This window comes from Epinephelus moara, chromosome 21 (genome assembly GCF_006386435.1).
Source record: "Epinephelus moara isolate mb chromosome 21, YSFRI_EMoa_1.0, whole genome shotgun sequence".
Lineage (NCBI taxonomy): Eukaryota > Metazoa > Chordata > Actinopteri > Perciformes > Serranidae > Epinephelus > Epinephelus moara.
The window spans coordinates 20227205-20253958 of NC_065526.1; the positions used below are offsets into that span (position 1 = coordinate 20227205).

Here is a 26754-nt window from a genome sequence, read left to right on the forward strand (position 1 = left end):
TCAGCTCTGATGGAGCCTCAGTCCTCTCTCTGTTCACACTATAGTTCCTCTGGAGCTCAGACCTTTGCTGCTTTGTATTACACAGTACATAGTCAGTAGTTTAATTACATTGAGAGGGAAAGAGGTGTGTGGTAACACTTGACAGGCACCTTGACAGTGTTATTATAGTAATGAAGGGCCAGGCTTTAACATGAACTGAGAACTGGAGGAAATATTAGTGTTTCTGTGCGATGTAGACAGCTGCTGTTTGACGTGTTCTTCATTCCAAATCTGGAAAAGTGCAGTAGTTTCCTCCCCAGACCAAACTGCATCTTGTCCTCCTCCTTGCCTGCCTGACCTGTCCATTGGTTTTTTCGAGCATCTAAAATCCAATGGCAAAGAGAACCTGGTGTTCACAATGCACAGGTTAAGTGACGCTGCAACATGGACTTGAACTGAACCATACTCAGACCACCCCCAGAGGACATCTGAGTACGGTTTGTTAGAGGGGTCAGACTTCTTTTGGAGTGTCCACATATGCGCAAAAAGAAATGCTGAGTCATGACTGCGTTTGTTTGAAGGGCTGAAAAGAAACAAGTGTGAAAACACACTAAGGGCACATCTACACCAGGATACTCCAGGGGACTCGGTTCAATTGGGTGGGGAATGCTGAAAAATTTCACACCTTCATTTGGTTCGGTTCACTTTCACACTGCAGTTTTAAAACGGACCAAACCGCCTGGACAACATCACGCAGCTACAACAGCTGCTCGTTTGGGGGCAGTATTGCCCGAAATGACCACTGACCAGGAAGAAAAAAAGCACGAGGAAGAAGAAAAACGGCTCATCAATTGGCCAGAAACGAAAATGGAAATCCATCCCCTTCAGCTGGCTTGGTCACCACAAAAACACCAAGCACCAAAATGCACTGCGCTCCACGTCACTTCCTCTCTTTGGTTCACGTCCTCCTTTTGGTTCACTGGAGAGTCCGTTTGCATTTCCCACTGTAGGGAAACCGCACCAGGGTTCACTTGCAAGTGAACCGAGACCCCCAGTTTTCAAGCGGACCAGGGTTCGCTTGTTTGGTCCGCACCAGATATCGAATGATCATTCACACCACTCCAAACGAACCGAACTATCAGTGGAAGCAGACCAAATAGCACCATTGTGAATGTGTCCTAAGGGTGTTTTCACATATAGTCCTTTTTAAACGAACCAAACTCAGGGTGTCTTCACACTTGTTACCTTTCAGTCCTCAAAGTGGACTCAGAGTGATGAGTCAGCATTTTTTGTGCATATATGAACGCTCCAAAAGAACTCACACCCCTCTGAAACAAACCATACTCAGACCTCCTTAGGTAGCGGTCCGAGTCTGGTTTGCTTCAAGTCCACATTACGGTTCGCTTAACCTGTGGATTGTAACTACAAAGCACTTTGGGTCGGCTTTGCTCTTTGCCATTTTATTTTAGCTTTCTAGATCACATGCTATGGTACTGGGATGCCTAAAAAAAACAGATGGAACCATGTCTGCTGGTAAGGCTAACAAGGAGGAGGACAAAGAGCAGCTTGATCTGTGAAAGATACAGCACATCCGCGGTGTGGAATGAAGAACACATCAAAAGGTAAATCCAGTGTCAGAGAGGAGGATGCTGTGTAAGATACGTGTCATCATGGATAATCTCTCCCACCCACTTCATGATGTGCTGGTCAAACAGGAGCACATTCAGTATGACACTCATTCCCCCAGGATACACCACAGAGCGTCACAGGAAGTCACTCCTGCCTGTGGCCATTAAAAACTGTACAACTCCTCCCTCAGAGTGTTGGACAGTCTTGGTGCTTCTCAAAGTCAAAGGATCCTTCCTTGGTAGGATGGGTCCATCCAAGGAACGATCCCTCAGAGGCTGGGTAAGAGTCCTTCCTAGCATTTAGTGAACACATATCAGAACAGGCTGTGTCCCCAAGTGTGTGTCATTAACCCTCTGGTGACTGAGGGGGTTTCAGGGTACTGTGATAATTTTGGCACTCTCTAATGTTGTGACTGTAAGCAGTATTTTCAGAGTCCAATCACTTTCAGGAGGAATGCATTTCTGGGTTTTATCTAAACCATGTGTTAATTTAAAAAACAAAAAAAAAAAAAAAGGACACATTGGAAATTATGAGGTTTCTGTCAATACTTTTCAATGCTTGTATGAAAAAAACTCTTGAAGACATTAATCCAAATACATAACAGTTATCTAAATCCTACCGAGCTCCGCTGGCGCAGCTTTCATCAAGGAGGCCCCGCCTTAAATTTCAGCAAATCATGTGTGGATAGCTCATACCCGCTTAGGATACAAACATGCATCCTTGAAGATTCTCTTAAGGAAGGACTCTGTCCTCGGTAGAATTTGGATGATACTTGACATTTGAGCAGTCCTTTGGCAGGACTTGATGATGTAGCCTCCTTGAACTTCAGCTATAAACTAACCACTTGAGGCAGAACTTGCTCAGCGCAGTTTCATTTTATGCACCTGATGTGGGAGTTTTCTACCCGGAAGTTATTGTGCTTCGGTCTATAGCGGCTTTGGAAGCCACAGATTTGTGTGTGTGGACAAAAGTGAACCAAGACACTGTGGTGTAGCAACCTTTATTGAAGGAGCTCTTACAAAACTACTGAGGTTTTGCACCCTCAGGTAAAAATATCTTCTTTAACAACATGGGTAGAGACTGATACACTGAGACTAATAGCACCACAGATAATATCAATAGCACAGTGATTCTGGGTCACTGATGACAGCGAAACTGAAGGTGTGGAAATTACAGCTGAGCTAAAAGGTACAAACTGTCTTCTGTGTGTGGATGTGGGTGTGATGGGCATGAGTCCCATTAGGTTTCTTTTCCAGCTTTCAACCCTGACAGATGTTTTCCTACCTCACTGATGAAGCACGAAGGTAGGTGTGTGTGTGTGTGTGTGTGTGTGTTTGACAGAGGCCAAAGAGGAACAGGTTTCTGTCATATGAGCCAGTGACCCGAGCACAACTGTTTAGAGAACAGCCCAAGGCTACACATAAAGAATCACCTCCTCACACATACACATGTAATTGATGTGCTGACACACACAAACAGACACACACACACACCCGGGCAGAATCACACATGTTGAGTCCAGCTGTCGTGTCCTCATTAGTACCAGGTGAAGTGCTGATGGTTTTGTTTAGGAGTCTGCCTGATGTCATATCCTGTTTCTAACAGAGCTTTCAAGTGATGTCGGGTGTGAGTTTTCAACACGTTGGAAAAGTTTCCAGCTGACCATTTTAATATGATTTATAGTGGCTACACCTAAAATAAAGCCGACTGGCCAATCATGAGCCAGCCGTCCAAATTAAAGGGAGAATATGCCACCTTTTATGTGGACGTGTAATTAGTGTTGGTGATAAGTGGAGTCAACTGAGGGAATAAATTCCTCACTGCTTGCTGTGTTGAATGAGAGGGCTGAGTTTGCAGCTATAAATCTGTTGTTCTTTGTGCTTCCAGCGCCGCCATTTGACGTGACAGTGACTACCTTTACATGCACACTAATATTCCACTTTTTTTTTTTACGAATAAGACAATATTTCGAATTTGATACGGGTCATGTAAACAGCATATTCCATTTGGATTTTCAAAACAAGGCCTTTTTCTGAGTGTCACATTTTCTGTGTAAGACAGGTGGGATGTGCCGATATTACTCAGGTTTAGGAGCATTTGGACTGAATACAGCACATTCGAAATATGCGTCTCGCCTGGTTATGGTCGGCTCTGTACATCGTGCACAAACCAACTCACCAACGGTTTTTGAGATGCAAAAGAAAAGCCCACATTTCTGGTTGGAAGAAGAAACACACGGAATTTTAAACATAATGAAAGGTTTGTACATTAACAGGTGTTTCGATGCGCACAAATATTGCAATGGCATATATCCTGGTGCATGTAAGCATGGCTCCAAATGCAGAAAAACAACAGCTTGTCTATCAATAAAGCGCACACTGACAGAGTTATTGCTTCAGTAGACGACATTATCAACACTGATTGGACATCTGCATTAAAGGTAGCAGTTTTTGTACGTTCTTTGGTTTGCTTACGTTGTAACACCACAAATTCGACACCACTTGAAAGAGTGGTAAGAGCTACAAAATGAGTCCACATTAAACCTTAAACACAAACTCTTCAAATGGCAGGAGCTTCGGTCCTGGAGAGCTACCAATGAGCTGTTTTCAACCCACACATGTTAGCTGAAGTTAGTCGAGGGTCCAGACTAGCTGAAAGTGATGCAGAATACCTGAGTACAAATCAGCCCAATGCATTTAAAAGCTAGAAGTTTATTGAAGTTGTGGTGACTACTAGTGGCTCTCCAGGACCGAGGCAACCCATTTGAAATGGGACTTTTGTACCCTGCGCTTTGCTTGCCAGGCAGCAGTTCCTGCTAGTTGTGTACTGTCACAACGAGCTCTACATCTCTGACATGGTTCAGGTTAGCACCATCACTTTGGTTATAGTTTAATGGTCCCAGAATAGGAGGTGGAAATCGAACACAGCCTGAGATAGTCTGCCTTGAATGCTGAGCTCAGGGTAAAAAAGTCCCTGGGGAACTGAAGACATTTCCATTTGTCTGCCACACAATCATTTGTCGTTTTGTGACATTTTTTTTTTTTTTTTAAGAACTCGAACACAGTGTTTGGTAAATGAGTGAGACTGATTATTCATATTGGGACTAAAAATCTAAAGCGTGTTGGTCCTGTTGTTCGCTCTCCCCGCGCTCAGGGCATGGCCACCCTGCGGGAGACGGTTTGGTGGAAGACCCCGCGGAGCAGAGAGGCGTAGTCTGGGACACGGAACAGATGGCGCTGTGCGTAGGAGATGTCGTCCAGCCGCCCCCTGCTCACCAGCGTGCGGAGGTTGGCCTCGTTGACTTGGCTGCCAACAGCGATGACAAAGAGCTCCAAGCCGGCATCCGCCACATCAGTAACGCGCTTTTGCAGCTGGGCCGGGGTGATGGCCTGAGACCTGCCGTCAGAGAACACCACCAGCTTCCTCTTGTCTCCCGATGCGTCCCCACGGTCACGACCACGGCGGCCACGTAAATTCTTAATGGCAAAGTCCATGGCCTCCAGCACGTTGGTGCCGTCATTTTGGAAGGCCACATCTTTTGTCTTATTGATCAGCAGGGTCAGGTCGGTAGTCATCTCCTGCTCCCATGCGGCGTTTCGGCTGTACTGGGCCAGACCTACTCTGACAGTGGCACCACCCGCCTTCTTGGCAGACAGGAAACGCTCGGCCAAGCGTTCGACAAAGTCCTTGCTTGTTTCAAAGTTCTTCTGGCCCACACTGGCGGAGCTGTCCATCATCATCAAAATATCAGCACTTTCAGTGAAAGTGACTGTAACACACACAATATATCAGATCAGTACCTGTTTACAATGGTTCTGTTAATGACAGACTACAGAGATAACAATGTGCAAGACAGACACATAGCATTTATACAATTTTAAATTCACTTGTACATTTTATTGGTTTAATTTGTTGGTGGTTTTATGTTTTATGTCTCATACATCTTATGTATTTGTTGTATCTGATTATTAATACAGATAGAATGTGAGAAAATGTTACTAAAGATATAAATGGCAAAGCAGGTCAACAGCCGTAAGAAAGGTAAACATAAAAAACAGTGAACCAAGTGTAAAACTATTATTATTGAAAAAGAAAAACAGACTTACTGGGACATTTGTAGTCTGGGCATTTCTTTTCTGAATGAGAGAACAACAGGGGTTAATTAGTCAGTTTATTCGGGAGTTGGTACCAGTGTAAATTACAGCAGATTCTTAGATTTCGTCCTAAGACTCAAATGCTTATTGGTTTTAGTCAATGACAACTCAATGACAACTCTGTTTAAACTAATCCAATTAGGTTAGACTATATAAATGATGGACATAGTGTAGAGATGTCACCCATTGGTTTGTGGACTCCCATTTTGAAGCCGGCATTTTGGCATTTCGGCTGTCGCCATCTTTGTTTTTTGGATCCAAAAGTGACTATATCTAACAGGCGGGTGGAGCTGTTGAAAAGCCAGGAGTGGATCTGACTCATAGACTGTGGTGATGCCTTGCAGACTGCCTGTCACTCAAGCAGCCCTGCCTTTAACTATGCATAACTTTAAACCTTGATAAAACGCGAACTGGTGAGTTACATAAAAACTCACCCCGTGCAGTTGTCATGAACAAGGAAATAAACTCTAAAGACCAAAACCATTTTGTATCAGGTTGTAAACATGTTTATTTCTGCTGTAAAGTTGGACATTTTAACATGAGGGTCCATGAGGATTGTCTCGCTTCTGGAGCCAGCCTCAAGTGGCCAATAGAAGAACTGCAGTTTTTGGGACTTCGTGTTGGCTTGCAGCTTGGCTAATACAGGTATTAGAAATTTGAAACCAAGACGGGAAATTGGTGATGCAGATGGTGAGTTGGAATCCTGATTATAGAAATTGTGACATAGTTTTTGGCGCACACCACTTTTGGCTTTTGTCCATACGTACATTTTTTAGTATGGATCCTACATATTGTTTTATAAATGAGACCCCTGGTGATTAAAACTGGTAAAAACACTGAATGACGCAGTTTCACTTTTAAAAATCTGTTTTATCTGATCCTGCTTGTCACAGAGGGGCTTCTAACTCAAACCTCCTACCTGGCAAGTCCGGCAGCTGCTGGCTCTGCTGTGGTTTGGTGGCTAACAAGTGGAGCTAGCTGCTAACAGCCACCGTAGCAACTAACAAACTTCACAAATCCATTCAACAGCTCTACCGTCCACAGTCAGACACTCACAGCTGATTATTTACTGCTGAATTACCGCTCACAGCTCAAGTTAATGGCTGATGCTACTCCAGTGTTTGTGTTTTGCAGGCTAGCGAAACATCCTGGAGCTGACTGTTTTCTGGTGTTTACCAACATGTTACTACCTTATATGGTCAGATGGGCCACCTCTAACATTTTAGTGCCATCTCATCAACGAAAACAAAACATACATTTTGTTTGAGTTTTTAAATATCAAAGATCCTTTTTGTCGCTCATTAATGTCTCATCTTCGTCATGGAAAAAAGGTTGCTGATGAATGTTTTCGTCATTTTTTTTTATTACCAAAATTACCACTACACTGGTTGGTACAAATGTATTGACTTGATGGAAGTTATCAATAATGTGTGTGTGTATGTTTACCTTGACAGATGTTGGATGTGAGGTTCTGCAGGAAAGAGTCCTCCAGCAGCTGGGCATAGTTGTCCAGCACAATTGGAAAGCCTGGTTTGGGGTCACTCTTACAAACCAACTCTCCGAGCTGCTCTTGGTTGGGTTCACGGCCTGAGTAGTCCTTTACTCCTATACCGCCCACCTGGAAAGGAGGACAGAGGTTTTCAGTTTAACAGGTACTTCATGATTGTTGCATGAACGTTCACTGTTTCTATATCTGTGCTCTGTACTCACCCGGAGGTCTTTACCACAGAGTACATTGAGGGGAACCTTGTCCCTGTTAATATCAGAACGTCCGTCTGTGAGAACAATCACAACTTTGTTGTCATGCGTCATCAGTTTGATTGTGTTGTCCAGGGAATATTCGAGGGCCTCGCCTGTGTAGGTAGCCTCAGCCAGCCAGCGCAACTCTCTCACTTTCCTATACAGACACACAAAATCAAATCAGTGTCTTTTTAAGAAAATGAGTGACAGAAAAAAAATGGAATTACTGCCTTGCGGTTGTATGTCTCTACGAACCAGTCAATCTTTAATGTGGCAGCACAGAAGATCTATACAATCAGCATAGTTTCAAGATGGACACCCAAGATTAGTGTCACCAATTCAGTATCTGACCAAATGTCTCCCCTTATGTTCCTGAGATATGATGCTGAATAAAAGTGTTTTATGCAGAACATTATGATGTCACAGTGAAGTTGACCTCTGACATTTTGGATATAAAATGTCATCACTTCATCATTTAATCCTATTGGACCTTTGTGTGAAATTTTGTCATAATTAGCGCATGAATTCCTGAGTTATGGCCAAAAACATGTTTTTTTTTTGAGGTCACAATGACTTTGACCTTTGACCACCAAATTCTAATCAGTTCATTGTTGGGTCTGAGTGGATGTTTGTGCCAAATTTGAAGAATTTCCCTCAAGGCCTTCTTGAGACATCACATTCACGAAAATAAGACAGACTCAAGGTCACAGTGACCTTGAACTTTGACAACCAAAATCTCATCAGTTTATTGTTGAGTCCAGGTGGACGTTTGTGCCAAATTTGAAGAAATTCCCTCGAGATGTACTTGAGATATCACATTTACGAGAATGAGACAGAGGCAAGGTCCACCATTAATCCATAATCAGTCTATATCTTGAGTGGACATTTGTGCCAAATCTGAAAAAATTCACTTGAGGTGTTCTTGAGACGTTCAGGAGAATGGGACGGATGGACTGACAACCTGAAAACATAATGCCTATGGCCGCGGCTATCGCCGGCACAAAGACATAAAAACCTATGCAAACATTGCTGCTTTGCTACAAACTCAAGGTGTGGTATATATTTAATCTTTCACTAGAGTCACGTAAGTCTGGATTGTATTTTAGCCTAGCTTAGCACAAAGACTGGGATCAGGATAAATGGTTGGCCTCGAGTTAGCCATCAAGAGTGTCATCAAGACATGGCTGTATTTTAAAAAAAAATTAAAACCGAGTGTGAAGCAGTTGACGGTCAAGAAACAGTATCATTGTGTAAAGTCCACTTCAGACCTGAATTAGTTCTGACTCAATGCTGCAGTATGTTGTTAAGGAGAGGGCCAGAGGAAAAGAAAGGCAGCAGGGCTGTGGATTCACAAACTCACTGTTTGAATTCGTTGAGGGTGGCAGCTTCGACGCCCAGTCGGATTTTTTCCTGTGCTTTGGATCCACTGTACTGCACCACACTCAGCCCGGACTCATTACCTGAAAACTGGAAAGAAAAGCATTGCATGGTGACCGTGTGTTTTGGGCTGCGTGTGTTTTGTCTACGAGCATGTGTTTTCCTCTGTCAACATTTCTGTGTCCCACCCATCCTGAGTAATTATATCCACACTGGGAGAGGAGAGTCACTGGAGAGACATAAAAGCAAGTTCCAAAACCCGAGACAATATTTTTCATTCACACTTTCTATTTTGAGGTTTGTTCTGAGCGCAGCTTTTCCTAACATCATTTCCTAACAGTTTTTTGCAACGGTTTTGGTGTCATTTTGAAGAAACAACACAATCCACAAAGGTCAGATGGCGGTTATCCCAAGGAGGCTGTGCCAACATGGATAAATATGAAATACAGCGGAGTCAAATGTCAAAACCCAAGACGGATTCAGAGAAGGAAGTTACCTTGAGCTGCTGGTCTTTGGTCAGTCTGTCTATGACTGCGATGATGAAGTCTTTGGAGAGAGCAAAGTTTGTATCACCGATACTCTCTGAGCTGTCCACAATGAACGACAGGTCCATGGGCGCACACTTGCACTCTGGAGACACACACAAACACAATCACATATGATCACAGCCGTCGAGCATGAGCAACCATTATAATGACGATGACTGTGTTTTAGATTGAGCTCAAACTTACCACAACAAGCTGTGACGATATTTGGAGAAGATGAAGAAAAAAAAGAAAAGAAAATTAATCAAAGAGATACTTTGATACAGGTTTTTAACCACCTTTGTATCATACTGTAACAGCCTGGGTAGTATGGGTAAATGAACTATGTAAAAATTTGTATCATCAGGTAGATTTTCACTGTCTCTAGGGCTGTTGCTCGAACTACTTCCTCATTGTCATACACCTGCTACCACCTCTGATACAAATAGTTCAGAGGCAGGGCACACGAACCAGATTTAGCACAAAAGGCAGTTTTAAATGAAGTAGTTAAAATTCCTGTTTGTAAATATGAATACGTAGAGATCAGTGTTTTCTTTTGGTCATTTTGTCTCTTTGTAGTCATTTTGTGTGTTTTTGTTGATCCTTTTTATGTCTTTGTTGTCATTTTGTGTCTCTTTAAAGGTCAATTTCTGCCTCTGTGTGGTATATTTGTGTCTTTTTGATCGTTATGTCTCTTTGAAGTCGTTTTGTGTCTCTGAGGTATATTCATATCTCTTTGAAGTTCCCCTTCATGTCTTCTTTGTCATTTTTTGTCTTTTTCAAGGTCATTTTGTGACTCTTCAGATAGATAGATAGCACTTTATTGATCCCAAACTTGTGTCTTTTTTGGTCATTTTGTATCGTTTTGTGTCTCTTCGCAGTCATTTTGTATCTCTTTAACGGTCTAGTTGTGTCTCTTTGTTGTTCTTTTATGTCTCTTTAAAAGTCAGTTTGTGTCTCTGTGTAGTTGCTTTGTGTCCCTTTGTGGTTCCTATATGTTGACATTTTGTTTCTCTGTCAAGGTTATTTTTGGTCATTTTGTATCTCCTTGTAGTTGTTTTGTGTCCCTTTGTTGTTCCTGTACATGACTTGTTGTCATTTTGTTTCTCTTTCAAGGTCATTTTGTGACTCAGGTATAATTGTGTCTTTTTCTGTAACTGAGTTTCTCCTTGTAGTCGTTTTGTGTCTCTGCAGTCCTTTTGTGTCTTTTTAGGGTATATTTGTGTCTCTTTTAGTCCCTCTCTGTGTCTTCGTTGTCACTTTGTCTCTCTTTCAAGGTAATTTTGTGACTCTGTAAGTTATATTTGTGTCTTTTTGGTCATTTTGTATCTCTTTGTAGTCATTTTGTGTCCCTTTGAGGTCATTTTGTGTCGATATGTGTTAATTTGAGTGACATTTTGCAGGTGAAGCTCAGGGGGCCCCTGGCACTTTGGGCCCTGGGCCTGATAGGCCTGGTCCAGTGGGCATTCTGGTAGTTGTAGGTTGTCTACCTCTTGAGCTAAAGCAAATGCTACAACCCTTTTCCTCTGTTTTCTCTGGTTATGTGGTACCAGTTTCAGAAGTATTTGCGTCTCTCTGTTACATAGACAGCCAAGTTTTATGAAGACCATCTTTCCAGCAGAGAGCCTAACAAAACATAACCTGCCTAACCCTCAAATTCTTCACGTTTCGATTGCTTATCAGGGTCTCAGCGTTTAACGTAGTGTACATGTGGCTTCAATGTGCAAAAATGCTGAGCGTTGAACTCACAGCAGAGCTTCATGATGATATCCAGAATTTCACATTCCTGAAGAGAGCGGAGGAGTACATGTTACAGTACAGCAATGCACCGTTAAATCACATTACATAACTTTATGTAAACTAGACTGTTTCATGCTGCTCCAGAATGAAAAATAAAACATGACAATGGTGATATTTTACTCGGAGGACTGGTCGGTAGGAGGCTGTGAGTTTTTTTGTGTTCAGGAAATTGAATGTGTGGCTTTGGACTGAACATACAGTATCAGTTTCAGAGTCAAAACCAGTGCAGCCTCGAGGAGAATTAAGTCTGTCATGCTTAGCCGACCTGTCCCGTGGTGAAAATGAGGGCGAAGGGTCAGATGAAATAGACTGATTGGATTTTTCTTTATACTCACATCAGTTCCTGGTGGTCCAGGAGGCCCAGGAAGTCCCTGAAGAAGACGAGAGAACGAGTGAGAAAAGAAGATAGTGGGACTGAGTGATTCATCTCCCTGATAGATGTGTTTATCTGTTCAAGAAAAAAGCTGGCCAGACAAAAGTTTTTCTGGTCTGATTTCAAGATGACAGAGCAAGAACTGGAAGACTCTTTTTTTTTTTTTAAGTGGAATTAAGAAAAAAGAAAAAAAAAGATTCTTTGGAAAAACCATCACGGCAAACCAGAACCCTCAGTCACTGAAAAACCACATCCACACCCACACATTTGTGTGCGCTGCTATCTTTCTGCAACAACATGTGAATCTTCCAAAAGTTCATTGCCACAGCATTTTGTTTTTTCGCTGGGCTGCAGGAAAACCATCTGTTTTGTTTTACCAGACATTAAACTCAGTTTAACGGCATTCTTCTCTGTGACAAAGACGCCAACATAGCTTGCATGTGTGCACACAGACAAACACACACACACACACACACACACACACACACACACGGGAGAGAGACGGCCGTTAATTTTAGATGTGAGAAACTGTCCCAAGAACACATGATGCAAACTGTTTGTAGAGAAATATGCAGCAGTGACACAAGCCAGAGGTGAGGAAAGGAGAGAGGAGGAGGAAAAGGAGGAGGAGACAGAAAGCAGGGAGAGTGTGAAAGGTTAGAGTTTGAGGACTCTGCCTTGAGAACATGTCCTCATGCACAGTGTTAAATTTAGATCCGATCTTTGTTCATCTTTTCACATGGTCCAATACCACAAGAGTTCACTTGCCAGTTGGTGAAAGGGAATTACACCATCTTTCCAACATACTGTGAGGGAAACTAAGGGACGCCATCTTTTATGCCTTTGCATGTGGTTTCATGTTGAGTAGGGGGATTAGCTAGCTGTGGCTCAGTTACTGGAGGTCTATGGGATCAGTAGAAACCTCGGCCCACAGGCGGGGAAACACACAGTGCTGGGTTTAGCTTTGCTCTTGTTGGCCCATCTCACTAAAGGTCTGGTTATATTCTGTATTTAGATAATTAGTGTCATCCCATTAAAAGACTAGCTGTAACAACTAATTGATTACATTAATTCAATTGATTATAAAAATACAACAACAACAAATTTCATCATTGCTATGTAATGATGCAGGGTACATGCTTTGGCAGTGTCTCCTAAGGTGGAAGCAGTAAGCCAACCAACAGAGTGCTGCAGGGATGACGTTTTTCTGTATCCCGACACAGAAGTTAACGTCGCCCTGGTTCCCTCGCCAAAAAGCCTGTGGGATTTTTCCATTGGATTTTGGATTATTGCAGAAAGTAAGCTCTGAGGCAAACTAACATCTATGATAACTTTTTGTTCTGCGAGATTATCATCACAAATGAACCCCACTTTGATGATTTTCGAAGCCTAAATGTAATCGCCAGAGGTAAAAACCTTACGTGAGGCTATAAACAAACTACACTACGGTTGCATGACTTTACGAGCATTTAGCCACTTGTTAGCAACTGCCTTTTTTAAGGCACATTAAAGCTTCAAAATTCACAAGTGACGTATTAACCATAGGCGTTTCTAGACCATTTTTGGGGGTGCTGAAGCACCCCTAAATTGAATCCCAGCACCCCTAAAATTTGAGAGATTTTTTTTTTTTTTTTTTGCTGTATGTCCTTTTTTAACAAGCTAGAAAAGTGTCAAAACCATACAGTACTTGGTTGCAACGTAATATTTTAACAACAAAAATACAGCAGCACGCCCCTTGCCTCAAAAATGGTTTGATCCACCCCATCCCTCCCACCTTTCCCCAACTCGGGCTCTGAGCGCCCTATCTGCACAGAGCAATGCGCTGCCTTCCATGTGCAGTAGTGGTGTAAGTACCTGGCTGAAACCAGGATATGTGGCACATTTCTTCACCTCCACCACTCAGTACCAACACATTATTATCATTACCAGTCCTCATTTTTTCTGCATTTAATCGTAGGTCACTGTTTATGCTGTTAGGTAGGAGTTAGCTGACGTTTTTTCTAGCTAGGAAACGTTACAGGTGGTCAGTACCACTGTCCTCTGTTTGAATTGGAATGAGAGAAGCTAGCTGTTGTGTCATGTGCATGTGTTAATATTAAAGCCAAGGTGCTACTGACTAGCTAACTGACTGGATGCCCATTAACATTATAACTCCTATTGTGTGTATTTATTATTATTATTTTGTAGATTTCAAGCACTTTTCTTTTTTGAAGTGTATTTTTATTTATGTATTTGTATTATATAATACAGACAAGAAGGAAAAAGGCAGAGACAAACATTGAAAAAGTCAATTACTGTTAATGTGTTAATGTTACATGTTGTGCATTGCATTTCAAATAAAAGTCCAAAAAATAAGTCCAAGGTCCATTTTTGGTATTTTTGGTACTCACTATAGGGGGCTGGTTTACTCCAGAAACATACATACTGTTTATGTGTATGTTGAGGAGCTTCCCCCAGAAATTAGGGTTACGATATGTTTCTTTTATGATTCCAATCCATTCCTCTTTTGCTGTGGCTCAGCATTTAAATAACCTTTATCAGATTTGATGGTTTAGTCACAGACTTTCCCAAAAGTGTTAAAATGTACAAAACAGTGAAATTTATCTTGCCTGGCCGTGTAGCTCTCTGGGTGCTCAGCACCCCTAAACCTCTGGTCCTAGAATTGCCCCTGGTATTTACTGACGTATTTTATTTCATAGAACAAAACATTTAAGTCTCTTTAGCTTGTGTTAACCACAGACCTTATTTCAGACATCTAACCATAAACCCACTGACTTTGAGATAAGAGAACCATGAGCGCTAAAATGCTAATCCATTTCCCGGTTTTAGGACCCATTCCGGGGGTGCTCTATTGTGATGACATTGTGGATTTTTAAATCACTTTACTTGGGTCAAGGAAAGTTTTACAAATATAAAACCTCCATGGATCAAACATTCATAATAAAAGAATTGTCTCTTTTATTATGATGGTCTGTGGAGAGAATGCTTTTCGAGCCACAGGGGATTTTTTTTTCTACAATACTGCGAGTGGACACTGGAAAAATTGTTTGAGTGGCCTTTGTATAAAACTACAGTGCCCAGCTGCTGGATAAGATTTAGCCCCTTTTCCATAGATGAAAATATATTTTTCATGAACTCTTTCCTAATGTCTTGAATGAATGGGCTTCATGCTGAGTGACAGTCTCACACACTAACACATTGCTGCCTTCGCTTTATAAATAAGTAAATTAAAATGTAACTTTCAGTTTAGCCAAACCAGGTTAAACTCAGGTTCAGCTGAATGTTCCGCTGTAGGTAATAAACGACCCCAAAATTATGTTTGAATGTCAGAGTAGGTTAATGTCTTGAAGGGAGGGGTCTACTTCACATGTGTGAATGGCAGTCCCTCAAACTTGCATACACATGCAGACGATCCTACAACACACACACACACACAGCTCATGCTGCGGCTCTGTGGTATTCTTACCGGCTTGCCCTCAGGTCCTCTGTGACCTTTGGGCCCTTTAGGTCCTTCAGGTCCTGGCTGGCTGTTCTGTGAAAAGAGAAGATTAAAGGAGATTGAGAGAGTGGCCCATACCTGTATTTAGTTTCTTTTTTTAAAAAATATATGTAACTTTTGGAAGGATGAAACACTTGTAGATGAATACAGGGAGGCACTGGAAGGAAACAAGCAACTTCTACGAGCAACCATGGGCGCATTTGGCTAAAGCCACATTTCCACCAAACACTTTCGGTGTAGTACCTTTGGAACCAGAGGTAACCCTTCAGACATGGTACCTAGACCCTATGTCCGTTAAGTGTTTCCACCATAAACAGTACTCTTAAATGTGGGCAGGTACCCTGTATTTCCTCATCACTGGTGACACAGATGGAAGTCTGCACCTGGTATATCGTCCATAGAGGCTGCATGCCAACATTTTCAGAACAACAACGCTTCTTTTTCTGTGGGTGAGGATTAGAATATATGCAGTTCACACTGACTGGTCGAAATGAATACATATAAATGCTTGAAGATCCACTCAAACTAACAGCGCATGTCATATAAAAACTAAAGTGATGGTCAAAGTTGTCACAGTGAAATTTAAGGTGCATTAATGGATTCATGTCATCAAGTAGTGTTGACGACGGCAGTGTTCACAGCTCCACCTTTTAGTACCAGATCTGTGTGCTAGGTACCCCAACAGAGGGGGGATTTAGTACCAGATCTGTGTGCTAGGTACCCCAACAGAGGGGGGACCAAAAATGGGGACGGTACAGTTCTATTGGTACCATCCACAACTTTTCACAGTGGAAACAGGGAAAAAAAGCAAACCGAACTGAACCGTACCGTACTGCTCGATGCAAACGGGTCTTAAAAGTCACCAGTTAACGCGGTCACTGTCACTGTCAGCAGCACACCGCAGTAATGGCAGCGCCAAACACACAAAGTGGTCGCCGGATTCCTCTATAGTCAAGCCAAGGGATGTCAACGGCTACCAGCCAAGAAATTTTTTGCCTGGTTACGCATGTCGGTCTGTGGGTTAATTGAGCTCCTCTTCAGTTTACTGCACTGTGCACAGAGATGATAAAAAGCTTGAATGTTGTCCATGTTGTCTGTGTTCACATGGAAGACGTTCTCAAACAGCTAAATGATGAGCCTATCTGACATTTCTAAAAGGCTACAGTATATCACACAGGACATGGAGTCAACAAATCAAAACACTTTCAAAGGTTAAGTCAGGCTAAAAAAAATCCTGTGAATCCATTTTAATTGAGGCCAGGTCTGGTCCTGTCCGTCTCTCTATCTATCTGCCACACCAGTGCAGCTGCAGGGAGACAGAGCAGTCAAAGCCCTTGCAGCTGCTGCACTCTGACCCTCCGCTGATCGCTGTGAGATTGTGACCCAGACTCTAAAAGTGTGGAGAATAAAGAGCTTAAACACTGCAAATCAATTTGGGGAAAATTACCCTGTCTTTAAGCTCCATGTTTCCACAGATACTGTTACACACTTTAAAGAAATGCGGGTGTCTTGCTGTAACTGCGGACAGCTGCAGAGAATTTCAAACTGATGCAAAATTGCAAATTAAGAGCGGATGCCATGCATTATGGCGTTACGTAACGGGTTTCAAACACGTGCTGATTCAAAGGCAGCAGGTGTTTTAAACAAAGTATTAACTCATGGACAATACTGAAAACTTCAACAAGCTTATTTTTGGAAAGAGCAGCATTTATTGTTTTCTTTAAAAAAACTGATACTGAAAAGGTTTTATCACATCAGCCCGCTCTCATTCAAATGACGTCAGATACTGTCGCTTTGTCACACCCCTCTGTGTGTGATACTGACACCAAAGGCAGCTCTAAGCGTTTTTGTAAGATGCACTGGGCTTTCAAGTAAAACCATCTGCGACAATACTTGACACTGCAAGCAGTACTCTAGTATAAAGAGTGAGAAAGTCGACAGAGGGCCCAGACTTTCACCCAGGAGACCGCAGTTTGTGTCCCGTATGAAACCAACATTCAGTTTTGTTTTAACGTAACGTTACACAATTTAAATTCAGTCATCATGCACTGTCATGGCAGATTTATGTGACGTTATGTAACAAACATTCTTATTTTGACCCAAAACATGATCTCAGTTTTGTTGCCGAACAGCCAAGGCACATGGGAGACAGACGCGGCACAACATGTCTGCCGCAGCATGCCTCACAGCAGAGTGCATCTGTTGTAATTAATTGAAGCTGCTGCGCTGACCATGGAGGTCGCACTTGCACATGCGGGCAACTACGAGGCTTAATGCTTTCATTTCGTGGCTGGTTTATTTTTTGTCTGTGTGCAGCTCAGCAGCCCGACAACAGGTAAAAACTACAAAGAAATGTCTAAAAAGTTATTACAATTTGTTTAAAAATGTAAAAAAAAAATTAAAACCTGATTGTGCCAGAGGCAATGCAACACTGCAGAACAACCTTATGGGTCAATCAAATCAATAGATCCTGTAGATAAATTGATCCAGTTAATTAATTCAGTACCTGTTAATGTAGCCTACACTTCCTAAACCTGCACAACCAGCTGCATTGTTACCTGGCTAAACTCAATACACATACAGGGAAGCTGGCAACAACCACACGCTACAGAGACTGGGTCTTTGTAGCATGCAACAAACCACGCTCCACCCCACCTACGTGATGCTTAGCGTCCATGCAACATGTATTTCGTGCATTAGGCCCAGTGTCCACCAAGGCATTCTTTCCCAGCTGAAAATGTGAGGCGCTCCTCAGGAAATGTCCAGCTGGGAGCACTGTGGAGGCACAGCTGAGACTTTGGTTGCGTTTCCTTGCTATAGTACTGAATATTTGCAAAAGTCACACAGTCGGCACAATTTTTTAATTTCGTCAAACACATGTTGAATGATCACAATAAAGGTTTGTCTATTCTTTTCTTTCTAGAGCACTTGCTCTGGATGAAGGGAAGGCTGAAGCATGTAGGAAGAGAGGACAGACCGTCCGTTTGGTGTGCGTACATGAGAGGAAACGTATAGAGTAAAAAAAAAAAAAAATACTACACAGTATATCAACATATTTCTCCTCCACTGTCATTGTGACAGTTGGTCTTTGTGGTATTTGTCCCTCCTTAACTGTGACTAGACAGCTGGGTAAAAAGTGAAAGTAATGAGCGCAGTGTTTCATCCAAAATTGAACATATTTAAAATCTTGAAATTCAGAATAGATGCTCAGACCCTAGTCACAAAAAAATTGATACATCATAGTATCGCCATATTTTGTGTGGCAATATTGATATCCTCACACAGTGCCAAGTATTTTTTTATTACTATTTTTTAGTCTACTACGACATTATGCTGATGAACAGCCTGAAAACTTATCTAAACACATGTTGACAAAGTTTTGCTTTGAGGACATATTTTACAGTTGAAAAAAGGTAATAAATCACAATATATCACAACATAAATAAATCACAACAATACTGTATTGTGATAAAATCGTATCGTGGATCCTCTGGTGATTCCCACCTCTACACTGGACTAAAAATGCTTTGGTGGACATGTCTCCTAAACCCAACCCCAATCGTTTCATAGTTTCCATGTGTTACATTGTGAAGAGATGCTAAAGGTGCCTTGTGTGACGCTCCGACTGGTGTGACAATATGTCAGGGGAATCAGAACGGGCTGCCAACACACAGTTTATCTCCTCTCTGCTCCAAATACATTTTGATTGGTAGTCACATAAAAACGTCTTTATAGCTCAACATGTCAGACAGAAATGAGGCGCAGTGAGGACAAGAGGGTCACAAATCATCACAGTGAATAATTTCTGCTCTTTGATCTGAGTTGGACGCCGAATTTAACCATCAGATCTGCACAACCAGCTACCTACAGCGAATGGACGGATTTAACAGAGAAAGAGAGGGAGAGAGAGAAGTAATGTGTACCACCTGGCTTTTAACACTCACACACACACACACATAGTTGCTGTCAGCCTTGAATAAAAACACACACACGTACACATATACACACACACACACACACACACACACACACACACACACACACACACACGGTTCAGATTACTGCACATTCTTCACTTCAAACAGTCTGATGTAAAGGACATGGGCCATATCATCCACAGTCACACACACACACACACACACACGTCCTGACCTTGAGTCAGATTTGACGACACACAGCCAGATATGATGTTTGTCATACCTTGCTGAATACGTGTATATTATCATTCCACAGCGTGTTAGGTAAAAGTTAAAAAGGTGAAGAAGTCAGAAGGTCCGTCTCCACCTTCATCTTATCTGACACTCTCCTGTCTGTCTGTCTGTCTGTCTGTCTGTCTGTCTGTCTGTACCCTCATGAGCCCTCTGGCCAGAGAAAGTCCAGGCAACAGACAACATGCCTGCGCAGTGTGAAAGTATTCAAACAATTTAAATTAGACGACCTGTCGCTCAAAAAATCACAATGGGGCCAGTGGTTTTTTGACTCCCTGAAAATAGCTTCGGCCAGTTTGATGTCTCGTGATTTCATTTTAAACTGGTGACTGTTTCTTCCACTGTGCCGTCCAAAACAGTGAGCAGTGAGTGTAAAACGGGTGGAAACAAACAAGTGATTGTTCAAAGAAACAGATATAATGGACCGTTAAAAAGAGAGAAAAAGAGTTGGATGAATGCCTCTCGGGATAAGTGGAATGTCATGGATTTGTGTTTTTTTTCCATTGAGACAAAATATGTTTTGTTTTATTACGTATTTTAGGACGTGGTCATGGACGGACCAGTGAAGCAGCAGCAGAGGGAAGATTAGTGATATTTTGTTTCAGGCGATAGTTTGACATTTTGGGATATATTCTGATTGGTTCTCATGCTGAGAGTTAGATGAGAAGACTGATACCACAGGGCTGGTTAGCTTATAGCACAAAGACTGGAGACAGTGGGAAACAACTGGCCTGGCTCTGTCTGGCGGTTACGAAATCTGCCTACCAGCACATTTAAAGGTCCAGTGTGCAGGATTCAGGGGGATAAATTAGCAGTATAATCATAATCAATTAGTGTATAATCACCTGAAAATAAGAATCGTTGTGTTTTCCTTACCCTAGAATGAGACGTTCATATCTACATAGGGAGCAGGTCCTTTCACCGCCATGTTTCTACAGTAGCCCAGAATGGACAAACCAAATGCTGGCTCCAGCTTGGGACATTTGTATGTTCACGTTTTCACATCTGCTACTGTAGTTAGCAGCCCCTCTGCTAGGAGAGCGTCAGAAAACACTATTTTTTTTAAACATGTAACTGCTTCATTCCGTGTTTTACTTGTCCGTTTGTTTTCTGGAGGAAGAGACCTCTGTGGATAATTCAGCTCCTGCGAAAAACCTCCCGAATGTCTGAATTTCGAATTAGGAGAGAAAATAGGTGAGCACACATAGCAAGTGCTAGGTTAGCAGCTGTCTCTAACATGCCAAACAGCATTGAAGAAACACTGATTTATAAAGTGGAACTGCTTTATTCAGTGTTTTTGCTGGTTTTAATGACCTGGTCTGTTTGTTTTGGAGAAGAAGAGACCTCTGTGGATAATTCGGCTCATTGTAAAAACCTCCTGAACAATGAACACTGAAGGAATGTTAAGTTTCAGCTGGTTGCAATCTGCAGTCCTCGCTGCTGGATGCTCTCAATCCCCTTAAATCTTACACAGTAGACCTTTAAAGCTCACTAAGTAGCACGTTATATCTCCTCTGTTTAATCTGATTTTACAAGGGGTTAACAAATGCGAGAAGTTTGCCAGGGTTTTTCATTTTAACCCAAACCGTGATCTTTTTCCAAAACCTCACCAAGAAAGGGAAACGTCTCCCAACAGCCAGGGGTTATGTGGGCTGGACTTTAAGAAGTTCTGCCTCAGGCCAAAAAAAGGTCAGGCAGATAACCTGCTGTAAAACCACAACTCTTCATTTGAATACTTTGTGTGTGAACTAAACAAGACGTAATGTCTAAATTAGTGAGTGTCAGCAGGCAGGCAGATTTCAGACAGAGCTAGGCTGGCTGGTTCCCCCTGTTTCCAGTCTTTATGCTAAGCTAACCAGCTGCCGGCTGTGGCTGTGTATCTAAGGCTACGTTCACATGGGAAGCCGTTTTTGTTTAGCTGTTCACTTGATTTTTAAATGAAGCTAATATCAGGCTGCAATGGGAACTGGTCACAGTCCTGAATTGACCTGCATGCGCAAAAGAACAATAAAAATAAAAAGTCACGCGCAGCATGCTGTTGTAAGGAAGTAAACATGGAGGTCACTCAACCCAGTTGCCAGAATAAATGTTGGCATTGTACATTTCTGCAAACAGATATGTTAGATTTGTAGATTATTATGTAGCAGATATGTTGAAGCTTGACATTTATACGACACTGTGGTTAACGTATGGTTATGTGTGGGCTCAAAAACAAGGTGCAAGGCAACTTTGCACGCCATCCACCATCCCCTCCACCTCCCAGTGACAAAGTCAGCTCATATTCAACTTTAGAAATGTTGATATGACACGTATGAAACTTACTAACTTACTTACTAAATATACTCGTGAATGCAGAAACATACAATACCAACATTTTCTTCTGGCAACAGGGCTGGGCCACAGAGGTCAGTGTTTACGGTTTCATTTATAAGTTGATGCACGTTGGAAGACAGCAAATTTGTTAGCAGATGATAATATGGATGAGGAGAAAGAGAGCCAAATTTTAATTGTTGGTTTTGGGGAGTAATGGCTGCTACTTCAATCTTGTACCTCTGTACGGAAGTGTGTGTGGATGTGGAATTAGAGCCAGGAGTAGTGGGAACATGATGTGATGCTTCACTGAAACACATGTTATTCAATTTTTTTTTAACTTTTTTAACTACATTTGTCAGGGCCTCTTTTCAAAACTCTCGTGGGAAGATGCTCCAGTTCAGGTACATGATGTAAACCTCGCATGAATTCTGACATAACTGTTCAGACTGAAGTCGCGTTGCAAAAAAATAGACCTGTATCTGATTTAGGAGCACGTGTGAAAGTGGCGCCAATCATCAGAACTGAAAAGATCAAATTCAAGGTGACTTGTACTGTTCATCCTGTCATGAAAAAAACAAACAAAACAGATTTGGGTGACTTTTGCCTGCAGCCTGAACGTAGCCTAAGATATGAGAGTGGTGTCGATCTTCTCAGCTAACTCTCGGCAAGAAAGTGAATAATCATATTTCCAAAAACCTTTAATATGTTCTTTAAAAAAGGTGCTGCAAACAAGGTTACATATATTTAACCAAAAGTACAAGAAGATATAAAAGTGGAGCTCCTTAGAGGACCATATGAGTGATTGTGAATTTTTAGCCCATTTACTTTACATTCCTGACGAACATTTTCCAAAGTGCACCACAAGTTTATAGACAGATCGAGGCGTGGTGTTGATCGTTGGTATTTCCTTAAGAGAAGGAGCAAAAAAAACCAAAACCTTCAAGCAGCACAAATCAAGAAGTTTGACTCGATTACATTTTGGTTGGTGATATGGCTCTTAATAATCAAACTAAAGCTCCTGCTGTAGAATCAGTTACAGATGTTATGAGATGTTTCCTGTCTGCTGCTGTCACCACGCAATGACAAGCAGAACATGGAAAAGGTAAACACTGACGCGACTGGGTGAGTTATACCTGAATGGAGTGCATGTGTCTAATCCTGCTGCGAGCTACAGCACCGCAAGTTCTTGATGAGTGGTAAACTGATCCGACACTGTAAATCCAGAGTTTACAACGTGTGACTGCTCTTGAAGGAACAAGGTCAGGGTGCACCGATGCACGGATGATAGAAAGTACAAACACATGCAGAAATGTTTATGCCGTGAAACATGAACCTTGGAAATGCAATAATTTTATTGTAAACATGACCAACTTTAACCAGCAGGGGTTAATGTGTTAAAACGGGCACGCTATATGGTCACGGGTAATCACACACGTGTACAGTTGCTACGCATACACACTCAAACACACACACACACACCAAAAGAGTGATGCAGTCCCTTCATCGTTTCTGCTCATTTCCTGGTATCCTTGACTACGACATATACACAGCTGCATCAGCTCAAAGCCCTCTTCCCCAAAGACACACACACACACACACACACACACACTAACAGACCTACTACAGAAAGCATTTCCAGCTGCAGAACAGAAGGAGAGTCTGAGAGCCAGATAGATTTAGAAAAATAAGAGTAAAGAATGTGGGGGGCTAACACAGACAAACCAAAATGAAAGACAGAAATTAAAAGGCGAGACTCATTATTACATATTACTGTAAGTGTTTAAAAGAGACCAGTAAAAAAGAAATATGTAAATGAGGCCATAAAGCGCGACATGTGACTCACATCCTGTCAGCGCTCTCTGCCAAGAACGGATTGGAGAAAAAATAAAATGAGATCAAGAGCAAGGAACAACTGCAAAAAGGAGACAAGTCAGAGGCACACTCACATCTTCGCCTGGATCTCCGGGATCTCCGTCGTCTCCTTTGGGTCCAGGAGTTCCTTTACCACCCTGAAGGTCACATAACAAATGTCAGAGAGGTCAAGAGGGAACATGAGCATGACAACTGATTTCACAGTGTTGGCAGGCAAAAATGATTCTCATGTTGAGTGTTGGTGTGTAAATGTAAAACACAAAGTACAAGACAGGCCAATCTAATTCAGCTTAGTCTAAAGGAATACTTCACCTGCAATATGAACATCTGTGTATTAATTATTCACTGCATGTTACCTTGAATTTGTGAAGTAAATTTTGTTTTTCTCACATGCTTCTAAGGTGAACGAAGAATCCAAAAAAGGCAAACATTTTCATGAACTGAAGTAAAAGGGGTCCAAACTGTATCAAAACATCTACAAACTCTCACAAACAAACTCGGACAGTATAATCCAAGTCTCATTTATCCAGCTCAGTACTTCACATACAGTTAAATTTATGCTAGATTGTTCTGATTTAAAACACGTCAGTCCAAACAGTCTCATGCACGGCCAAGTAGTGCGTGTGTTTGCTCTGCTCCAGCAGTTAAAAGTGAAAGTGCATATGTTTGTGAAGTACTGAGCATACGACTGGATAATTGAGACTTGGATTATACTGCAGAAGTTGTGTGAGAGTTTTGCTGATGTTAAACGTGGACTACATTTACTACAATTTATGAAGAAAGTTCACGTTTTTTGGATTCTTCGTTCACTGTGGAGGCATGCAAGAAAAACACATTTTGTCTTCAGAAATTCAAGGTAACACGCGGTGAGTAATTAGTATACAAATGTCCATTTTGCAGGTAAAGTGTCCTTTTAAAGCCTGCTGTACACAACCAAAGATCCATTCTACATTAAAGCAACTACAAGTACTTTTTATTTAACATTGATTTTGGCGCCCCCTGTGGACAAAAGTGGTAGTGTTTCCTGGGGTAAAGACTGTGTTTCCCATAAGCACCATCACCTCATGTCGTAAAGATCTTTTTGGAGGCGAGTAAAAGAAACACTCAACTAATTTTTAATGCTGATTTATAGGGGTGTAAAGATCCATTGATCTGGACTGATATATTGATTCAATGATTGACGTTCCAATATCATAGATGCCAAGGAAAAACATTGATCCATATCATGATCTTTAAGTTACACTTTATTTTGAAATTCTGTGTCACCATCTAACAGCAGCAGGCAGATCCCTCGGGAATAAATCAGTAGTGTGGTCACTACTTTCTAAGTCAAAAAGTTTTTCAGAAGTGAAGTTGATTAATTGACCGTGTAACATCAAAAGTTCTAAGGTTTTTTTTTCAGGAAAAGCTCTGAAGTGCAGTGGACTTTTTTCTGCAGAGGTGTGGATAAAAGTAAGGATAATAAAACTGAGGATAAGTAATGTGACTGACGCCAGCGTCACACCGAGGTCTGTATATGAGGGACATACATCTGTAATTTAAGCCTGGTATTTTATAGTATACTATAATACTATAATAAATTTTGACTTGACTTGACTTGACTTGATATATATATATATATCTACATATATAGTTCAGTTCAAGTAGACATTTTTTGCCTGCCAATATGTTTGTCTGAGAGTTTTTCAGATCACTGAGAAAACGCTGATTTGACATAAAGTCAAAAAATAAAAGTCGTTTTGCAAGTGCGCTACTTTTGCCATTTTCCCGTAGCTTAGCTTGCTACATTTCTCTGGGGATAGCGTCAATGTGGGGAAACTTAATTTTGATGTAGTAACTTGCAGCTTAGCTCACTGCATTTTACAATTAGCTTGCCCAACACTGGTGTGGGGGGCTGACGCTAGCGATGTAATTGTATTTACTGTAAAAGTCCAATTAAAAGCCGAGTCTCAATTAAAGGCCCAGCCCCTTTTACTAGCTGAATGTGGCTACACATTTTGACAAATAAAGGCCTGTCTCAATTAGAGGCCTGGTCTGGTTGCCAAGCAGTTCATTTTTATGGAAGTTCTTTGGATGTATAAAACAGGTTGTTGGCTACCCATCTGAGCTAACACTAGTTAGCTGCTTAGATCATGCATTCAGATAGAAATGTCTGACCATTTGTTAACATGGAGATGCTACACATCGTTAACTTGGCTAGATTCTCGATAATTCAATCATTCAGTTCATTTTACTGAAACCACTAGCACCAGAAAATAACGTATTCAGATTTATCGGCATGGTTAACAAGAGAGATGAAAAATAATAAAAATTTAAGTCAGAGAGTTAAATAATGTGTCCATTCCTCGATTACCCTGTAAGTTATTAATATTCCTTTAGTCCGTAAGGGTCCTCAGATCAAAAGAATCAAAAGGGTTTTTGTATTTTGGTATTGTTTTAACGGGATAAAAACTCTTATGCGCTGTCGGTTGAAGCTAGATCAAATGAATGATTTATAATTGATATATTATTCAAAGCAAAGTAATATTCATACTGGTTTACATAAACAATTTGATTGTATTGCCCATCTTTGCTGATCAACAGTGTTGTGTGAAAGGAATTAAAGGCCAGTGCCAAATATAGGCCTGTTGATTTCAGTGATTTAAGCAAATAATAGCCTGGGCTATTAAATTAAGTTTTACAGTATAATGTTTTAATTGGGGTGGGTGGGGCCGAGGTTGGTGATTTAGGAGTATTTATGTATGCATGTATGTGAAATATACATGTCTATATTATTTTCTTAACATGGATCCCAGGAAGAGTAGCTGTTGCCTTGGTAACAACTAACCAACCCAATAAACAATAAAAAGGTGAGCTTACAAATTTGATTGCTCAGTAATACTATGAGATATGTGTCTAGGAGTAAGAGGGCCAATTCAGGATCATGTTTAAATCCTTTCAAATCCTGCAATTCTCTCCATCTGTTGAACGACCGACCAAAGTTGAGCCCGTGCTTTATCACCGGCCCTTTTAGTTTTTTTTTTTTGTTCTGTGGTCAAGTCATGTCTTTTCCTCTTTGCTGATCCCAGTATCAGCCATAACCACACACACAAAAATCAGTTCTCTGAAGAGAAATCTGCTCCTGCTTCCTTTCAACTGGCTAACATACGACTATCAGCCAAACTTTGCCCGGGAAAATGTAAACATAGGCCTTTCCGGTCTGCGTGCTGAAGTCGATTTGTCCGATTCAGTGGGGAATCGAACCTGCGGACATGTTTTAAGAATAACTAGAAAGGAATTGCCAATC

At 41.5% G+C, this 26754-nt stretch overlaps 1 protein-coding gene across 1 annotated transcript in view; it reads right to left on the reverse strand.

The window, feature by feature from the left end:
- Positions 1-2594: 2594 nt before the first annotated feature.
- Positions 2595-26754, reverse strand: part of col6a1 (collagen, type VI, alpha 1) — a 48215-nt gene continuing 24055 nt past the window's right edge. Inside the window, exons 25-35 of the mRNA XM_050075108.1 lie at positions 23543-23605; positions 15043-15108; positions 11539-11574; positions 11153-11189; positions 9611-9619; positions 9376-9509; positions 8863-8969; positions 7473-7659; positions 7209-7380; positions 5715-5744; positions 2595-5377 (exon numbers count right to left, since the gene is read on the reverse strand). Of these exons, the coding sequence (XP_049931065.1) occupies positions 4758-5377; positions 5715-5744; positions 7209-7380; positions 7473-7659; positions 8863-8969; positions 9376-9509; positions 9611-9619; positions 11153-11189; positions 11539-11574; positions 15043-15108; positions 23543-23605 (1461 nt within the window). The 3' untranslated portion in view covers positions 2595-4757. The remainder of the gene's footprint in view (positions 5378-5714; positions 5745-7208; positions 7381-7472; positions 7660-8862; positions 8970-9375; positions 9510-9610; positions 9620-11152; positions 11190-11538; positions 11575-15042; positions 15109-23542; positions 23606-26754) is intronic.